The 7,571-nt window shown below is 58.4% G+C and overlaps 1 protein-coding gene across 4 annotated transcripts in view; it reads right to left on the reverse strand.

The window, feature by feature from the left end:
* Positions 1 to 6,335, reverse strand: part of DOLPP1 (dolichyldiphosphatase 1) — a 21,826-nt gene extending 15,491 nt beyond the window's left edge. For 2 of the 4 annotated variants that reach the window (XR_001000562.1, XM_011931232.1), the window contains exons 1-7: positions 6,219 to 6,335; positions 2,682 to 2,782; positions 2,337 to 2,421; positions 2,138 to 2,237; positions 1,834 to 1,932; positions 1,183 to 1,311; positions 605 to 694 (exon numbers count right to left, since the gene is read on the reverse strand). Coding sequence is in view for 3 of the 4 variants with exons in the window: in XM_011931232.1 (XP_011786622.1) it covers positions 605 to 694; positions 1,183 to 1,311; positions 1,834 to 1,932; positions 2,138 to 2,237; positions 2,337 to 2,421; positions 2,682 to 2,782; positions 6,219 to 6,294 (680 nt within the window). In the remaining variant the exon portion in view is untranslated. Of the gene's footprint in view, positions 1 to 604; positions 695 to 1,182; positions 1,312 to 1,833; positions 1,933 to 2,137; positions 2,238 to 2,336; positions 2,425 to 2,681; positions 2,783 to 6,218 lie in introns of all 4 variants that reach the window. The other 2 variants (XM_011931231.1, XM_011931233.1) reach the window with 2 other exon arrangements.
* Positions 6,336 to 7,571: the final 1,236 nt, after the last annotated feature.

Below are 7,571 nucleotides of genomic sequence, written 5' to 3' on the forward strand. Positions count from 1 at the left end.
CAGCAGGCGGAGCTTGCAGTGAGCCGAGATCGCGCCACTGCACTCCAGCCTGGGCGACATAGCAAGACTCGGTCTCAAACAAAAAAAAAAGAAAAAGAAGAGCCAGCCTTCCCACCCCCCCTAGGAACCCCACCCAGGATTTGGGGTGAGTGAAACAGCATGAGTCAGGAGTTTCCAAAGCTCAGCTCTGTCCTGACTTGCTGCACAAATACAGGCTGGCCTCCTGACTCAATGTGCCTCAGTTTACCCAGGTCTAAGAAAGCATCTGGACTAACCCCTAGGGATGTCCACACACAGGAGCCCCGAGAACCTCAGCTGCCCAGCTCTCTGGTTCTGGCCTGCAGAGTGTAAAAGCATGGGCTCTGGGCCAGACAGCCTGGGTTCACCACCCTGCTCCCCCACCCACTATCTGCAAGATCTCAAGCAAATGACTTCTCCAAGCTTCAGTTTTCTCATCTGCAAAACGGGGGTCACAGCAGGATGCAACGAGCTAATGCAAGAGAAGTGCTTAGGCAGGCGCGGGGCTCCGGGAGAGCCCTCCAAACATGGAGGCAGAGGCTGCCTAGGGCTGGGCCCAGTGAGCACCGCTGTCCCCTGAACTCACCTGGCTTCTGCCCGGGTCACCGTGTACTCAAACCAGAGTACGTTGGGAATGAGGCTTGTGTCTCGGATTAGGAAGAACTCGGAGACAGGCCTGGAGAGACAGACATCAGAGAGCCAGGGCCACATCAGGGCATGAGTCTGTTACCATAACAGACACCCCTAACATTGCCCGGGGCTGGCGCGACACCCACCCCCACTGCCTAGAGTCTTTGCCTGGCCTGAGACCCCAGAGCCACTGAGAGACCCAGCTATGTCACCTGTGTCACCTCAAGCAGGGGCACTGTCCCATGGCACACACATCCCAGCAGCTTCTAAGTCCCTGAGAACCTAGGCGAGGACAGAGGATGGCACTCTGGCTTCCCAGCCTGACGAATCTCCCCGTGTTTCTGCCGCAAACCCCGGGGGGAGGTGGAAGCCAGGCAGGTGGGGCCTATAGCCATATGCCACCAGAAGGCTAGGCACTGGGGCCTTCCCAGGGAGATAGGGGCTGGGGTCAAGACTCCTGGGTCTGCCCACTGATGGCCCCACCCACAGGAGGGGACAGGGCCCACAGTACCCAGGAAGGCAGGAGACAGTTACCAGGCTGCTATCCTGGGGAACAGCGGGGTGAGGACCTCCTGGGTGAAGATGAACCAGGCGATGGCCATGAGGCCTCCAGCGATGCCTCCATAGAGCACCTGGCTCCAGGTGTGGTACAGCAGGTAGACCCTGGGCCAAGGCCAGAAGTGAAGTATGTGAGAGCCAGTCAGAGACAGGCCCGCACAATCCCCGCTGCCCACATGCCAGCTTCCCGGGAACCTGTGCCCGCACATGTGGAGACACACAGACAGGACACTGACTCCACGGAGCATAGCCTCAGATCCACTTCCAAGAGGGAGGGCATTGGACGCCAAACAGCTCTCCCATCTGCAGCAGTGAAGGGTCAGCTGGGATCTGCCTGCCTCCTATCGAGCCCTTGACCTCTGAATTTGTCTACAGTGGGTTCCTCCGGAACACTGGGAAGAGACGGCTGATACATGGAGTTGGCCCCAGAATCTTGGGCTCAGTGGGGACTGGGCTAGAAGGGGCAGCTGGAGTCCTGTCCTTTTAAAACTAGAGGTCTGGGACCCCTTTTCCAGTCCTGCCCTGCAGGCTCTGGGACTAGAGTCCATGGTGGGGTCCCAGAGGGACCAGGAATCAGCAGGACACCACACGGGCAGGGTGCAGGCAGGGGCTCTCCCTCCTCCATACCTGCTGTAGGAGACTAGAAAGGCCGCAGCAAGGAGTCCCAGGGAGAGTATGTGCCTCCACAGCAAGTCCAGGAACCTGGCGTTGTTTGTTTGGTGCATTCTGGGAAAACACACCCACCAGATGACCTCAGCCCACGCCCAGGCCTCCCAAACAGTCCCTGGCCCCGTCCAAATGCTCCCTGGGTACCTTCTGCCTCCGCTGCAGCCCCTCCCACCCCAGGGACATCCGAAGGGCTAACAGTGAGTCCCTAGCAAAGCTCGGCCTGAGCCAGTTCAGGGCCATCCCAGCCGGGGTAGAAACTCACCTTAAATACAGGAAAAGGAAGGAATAGATGGAGAAGAACCACATAAACTGGGAGTGGCTGGAGGGCATCCCGTACTTCGTGCCCACTGCGGTGTGGGGGCCTGGGAGAGAGAGGAGACCAGGGCATCACGGGAGGATGCACACCTCCCAGTAACGCCCCAACCTGGGGGACCCTCAGGCCCTGGCAGCCCAGGCCCTACCTCCACAGGGCCGTGGCTCCTGGATGACGTTTTTGATCAGCCAGTTGACCCCCTCGTTCAGTGCCAGGCCCCCAAGGAAGGAGATCTGCTGGGGAAGACATACGGTCAGCCGGGCCTCTTTGCACCTGTTGGCTGCTACCTAGTCCCAAAGACCACGGCCTCTGACTGAACCTCCCAGCCCAACAGGTGAGTAACCTAGAACCAGCCAGGAGGCTCCACGCATCTGAAGACAGGTGGACGCAGGGATGAGAAGGCAAACCCTGGGCTGAGGGGCAGACAGACTGCCCAAAGCAGGGTGGGGACACTGGGGGGGGCGTGGGGAGGGTGTGGGCAGGACAGACTCACCGTGTGCAGCTCCCGCTTAAATATGATGAGGGTCACGAAACCGACAATGACAAATACAGGGCTGAGGCTCAGGTAGGCAAGGAGGTGGCCAGAGAGATCACCTGGCAAGACAGAGAACAGAATGAGGACACAGGCATCAGAAGAGGGGCCAGCCCCCTGCAAGCAGGGCCTGAGCCAGAAAGGAGGTCCCAGCAGGGCCTGAAGCACGGGGGCCAGGCAGACACGGACACCTGTTTACCAGCCGGTCGTGCCAACTCAGTCACGGCCATATGTGATGCTGTCTATTACTTAGCACTAAAGTGCACACAGCATGCGTTTAAAGCAGGTGCCTTGACTGTTCCCATTCTATAGATGAAGAAACTGAATCCCAGAGTGACTATGCGACTCACCCAAGGTCACACAGCCAGAAGGAGGTGGGACCAGGACTAAAGTCCAAGTCTCTGACCTGGTCCAGACACTAGACCAATCCCTCCTGCCAAAGCAGGAAGGTGAACCCGGTCTGGTGACTCCAGAGGTGGAGCCCAGGACCTGGGAGGCAGCCTGGAAGGCATATGAGAGCCACACACTGTTGTGCTGGGGCTGCCCTGGCTGAGCCCTGGGCCTCCGGGGAAATCCGACATTCTCTGGACACCACACAGACTTGGGTCCACACTGAAGACTCGGACAGAAACCAAGCCCAATAGGGCCACAGTAACAGCTGCTTGCTGCTTCTCTCGCAGTAAACTGCCTACCTATTGATTACCAGCTTCTGACACTCCCATCACGCCTGGGATGGAGGCATCGGAGGAACACTGGGCCCTTTTCGGAAATGGGGACACTCAAGCTGAGAATCCAAGGGCAGGGGAGCCTGAGTCCGAAGGCCACCCTCACCATTTGAGACAGGCAGCTATGTAGCCACTCTGGGGTCTGAGGGCATGGTTCAGCTCCTATGCCCGCACTCGCTGGCTGCATGAACTGAGGCAAGGATTCAAGCCTCAGCTCACCCACTTGTGGAACAGGGATGTTAGTGCCTACCTCCTACAGCTGCATGAGACTCAATGAGATGGGACCTGTGAGACACCTAGCTTGGTCCCTGGCAACCAGGACACTTCCATGTTGGGGCAGAGGTGGGGAGAACCCAGTGTGGGAAATGGTCCACGCCACCAGCCTCACACAAGCAGCAGGGAAGGTGTCCACAGAGGGCTGAGCCCGGATTCCAGGGCTGAAGACATAGACACACACATGCCTGGCCTCATCCACACCCAGGATCCTACCCAGCCCATCCTACCCGGGGTCAGGCTGGCCTGGAGTTGGCCCGGGAGAGCAGAGCAGCCCAGCTAAGTGCCTGGGTTCAAGTGCTGGTGCTGCCACAGTCCCACTGGGTGACAGTGGGTGAGTCCCTTCTCTTTCCTGGGCCTCTCCACTACGAAACTCACCTCCACAGCACTGGGCTATGATGACAGTGAATGACAGGTACCCCCAAAGCTTTAGCCATCTCCATAGCCTGTCCCAGAGCCAGTACTACCCTGGGGTTTTCCTGAAGATGCTACCAGGGACTCTGGCCTCTCCACTCTCTGATCCAAGCCCCCTCAGGCCTCCCACTCCCCTTAGGACAAGTTCCCCCTCAGCCCAGCTCATCTGGCCCTGCACAGTCCTGGCCCTGCTTCCCTCTCACCCTCTGCTCCAGTTCCAAGGACCAAACTCAAGTTCCCTGAGCGCACCGTGCCCTGTCCTACTTCTGGACCTTTGCACACAGCTTCCCCACCTGGGATGCTCTCTGGGTGAACTCAACAAACGTCACCACAGTGGCAAAAAAAGACACATACGTCCCTGCTAGTGCAGAGCTCGCAGTCTGATGGGAGAATCTGCCATCCAGGCACAGTTCATGATGGTGGAGATAATCAGGACAGCATCTGGGAGTATGGACACGGTCTCTTTATACCCCAGTCTATCTCCCAAGCCCAGCACAGGGCCTGGCTCTTAACTGGGCTCAAAAAGTATTGAATGAATTAAGTAAGCAAGTGACGGTGTGATGAGGGTGTGATGGAGAAGTGCAGGGAACCACAGCAGCATTGATAGGGGACTAGACCTCACCAGATGCTCCAGGCTCAGCCAGGTCCATCACAGCCTGTCTCATGCTGCACACAACTGCCTGCCAGGTTCCTTCTGGCTTGCTGGATTGTGAGCACTCCAAGAAGCTACTCTGAGGCCAGGCGGGGAAGCTGTGAAGGTGCAGAGGCCTTAGCAAGTCTTTCCCCACCTCCAGGCTTTGGCTTTCCTCTTATAAAGCAGCCGGTTTTCATAGCGCAGGAGTGCAGGGATATTTCAGGCCCTGTTAAGCATTCTAAAACCAGAGTTAGCCCAGGGCCTAGCACTCAGAAGTGTTCAGCGGATATTGGCTGAATGAATGAATGGATGGATAAACGTCAGACAGGCAGGCAGGCAGGGCCCAGCACCTGGCAGGGCCATACCACCCCCAATACAACCCAGAACACCAGGGTCAAATCGAATGTCTTTGGCATTCGATCCTGGTGCCCTCAGCGGAGCCAGGTTCTCACATCTCGCAAGACAGCAGCATGAGCGGACCCTTCCCAGGCAACCAGGGCTCAATGAGGGGGCCCCAACCTTCCCTGGCACTCAACCATCCTACCCACGGAGGGTCCTGGAAGGTGGGATAACATTAACTGCAAGTATTTGCTGAACGCTTACTGCAGGCGGAGCACTGTTCAGCCCTTCTTGTGCCTCCTGCTATTTGATGCTCACACCATCACCAGAAGGTAAGGACTGTAATCAGTTCCACTTTAGAGATGAAGTAACTTAAGCAGAGGCAGACACCTGCACAAGGCCTCCGCCTCAACTGGAACCCAGACGGGTCAGGCCCCCACTCCCAGGCTCTGCGCCACTCTTACTAGACAGCTTCCAGAACGCCGCTAATGGACATCTCAACTGGAAAGCCCTGCGCTTCGAGAGGTGTGTCTGATAGGAAGCTCCAGAAGACAAGATCCCGAGGCTGCCCGCCCCCTCATCGGGTCCTCTCCGTTGTGAAGTCGTGCCCTGATCAAGGCGTGGCACCACAAGTACTCTTAAGCCTGGCTTCACCTTGCACACTCCCAGCAACCGGGAGCTCTTACTCTTACAAGCAGCCCAAAGCACTGTTCGAAGCAAACAGACACTCCCTGCACGCTGGAGCGGGAGTGCGGCCTCTCTGGGGCAGTGGAGGGCGGGGGAGAAAGGCCAAGGTCCAGACCAGGGATCTTTTCTCGCCTCACACAGATCCCCACCCCATTTCAGCCCACCGGCGCCCCGGGACCCTGGGGAGCGCCCCGACCGCGCAGCCGCAGAGTGCGCGAGCGAGCACCTCACAATTTCGCTCAGCTCATCCCCGCACCACTGCGCCTGCGCGGCGCGCGTGCCGGCCGAGCCCCTCCATGGCTCACTATTTGACAGTTCCCACCCCGGTCCCCCGGCGCCCCCTCCGCGGGCTCGCGCAGGCCGGAGCGCCCGGGACTGAGAGGCCGTCCCCGGGAAGGCGTCCTCGGAGCCGGGACCGCCTTTTACCTGCAGGATATTCGACGTGGGTGAGGGTCACCGGCCGCCATGAAGCGGGGAGCGAGCACTGTCCGTCCGCTGCCATCTTACCCGGAGACCGGGCTTCTTCGAGCAGCCAATGGGGAGCCAGGGGGGCGGTGGTCCTGACCTATCACGCCGGAGAGGCGCTGTGCACCCAATCAGTGGTCAATATAGGTAGCGGCGCAGCCATTCAGCGTGCAGGCCGTGGGGCTGGCCCGAGCGGCGAATCAGAGAGCGGGGCCCCTGGGAGCCAACGAGCCGGCCCAGCTGGCGCCCAATCTGGGGCGAGTGCAGGTAGGCGCCTGGCCAATCAGAGAAGGGGAGGGTTCCATCACAGAACAGGGAGCATAGCAGCCAATCAGAAGGTGAGGCTGCCTCAGCGTGTAGGCAGGGCGGGCCAATCAGGCGCTGGCTTTGGGGGCGTGTTGAACTTTGGTGGGAGCTTTGGTTCGGCTGGGACCTGCACCCCGAGTGAAGGCTTCTCTGGTACCCCGAGCCGACCCGTGGTCTGAGGGACCTGCGCGTCCGACAGCGCGTGCTCGACGAGGGCAGGCAACCTCAGCCCCAGGGGGTTTGAACCGACCCACTTTCACTTACGAGTAAACTGAGACCAGAGAGCAGAGGGGGCTTATTTCCCTCTGCCCCATACTGATCGGCGAAAGGGCAAGTCATACAGAGCAGGCGACCTTTTTGTGAAAAGTGTGTGGGTCGGGGCGCCCAGTAGGTGCCCTAAACGCTGGACTGAACAGAAGCTTAACTGATACTGAAGAGTGGAAGCTTAGCTGCAATTAAGGACTCCTTCCTCCTTTCATTCATTTAGCAAAGATTTATTGATTCATTCACGTTTATGCTACTTAATGAGGCATTTTGGGAGCATTTCAAACAAGAAGTCGGTTTTCCACCTACCCCTGTTTTCCCAAGACATTCCTGCATGAACAGCCACACCCTCCCACCCGCCTTCACCTCTCCTACCTGATTCTGTCTCTGGCTGGATTGGATTACAGTCTTAGGTAAGGTGGGCTGGGAGGGCTCAGCATCTTGTCTCCTGCCCCTAGCATGTGTTTTTGTTTGTTTGTTTGTTTTTTGAGACAGGGTCTTGCTCTGAGGCCCAGGCTGGAGTGCAGTGGAACAATCTCGCTCGGCCTCCTGGGTCCAAGTGATTCTCCTGTCTCAGCCTCCTGAGTAGCTGTGACTACAGGCACACGCCACCGCATCCGGCTAGTTTTTGCATTTTTAGTAGAGACAGGGTCTTACCGTGTTGGCCAGGCTGGTCTCGAACTCCTGGCCTCAGGTGATCCGCCTGCCTTGGCTCCCAAAATGCTGGGATTACAAGCATGAGCC

The sequence above is a fragment of the Colobus angolensis genome, unplaced genomic scaffold, assembly GCF_000951035.1.
Source record: "Colobus angolensis palliatus isolate OR3802 unplaced genomic scaffold, Cang.pa_1.0 Scaffold9, whole genome shotgun sequence".
Taxonomy (NCBI): Eukaryota; Metazoa; Chordata; class Mammalia; order Primates; family Cercopithecidae; genus Colobus; species Colobus angolensis.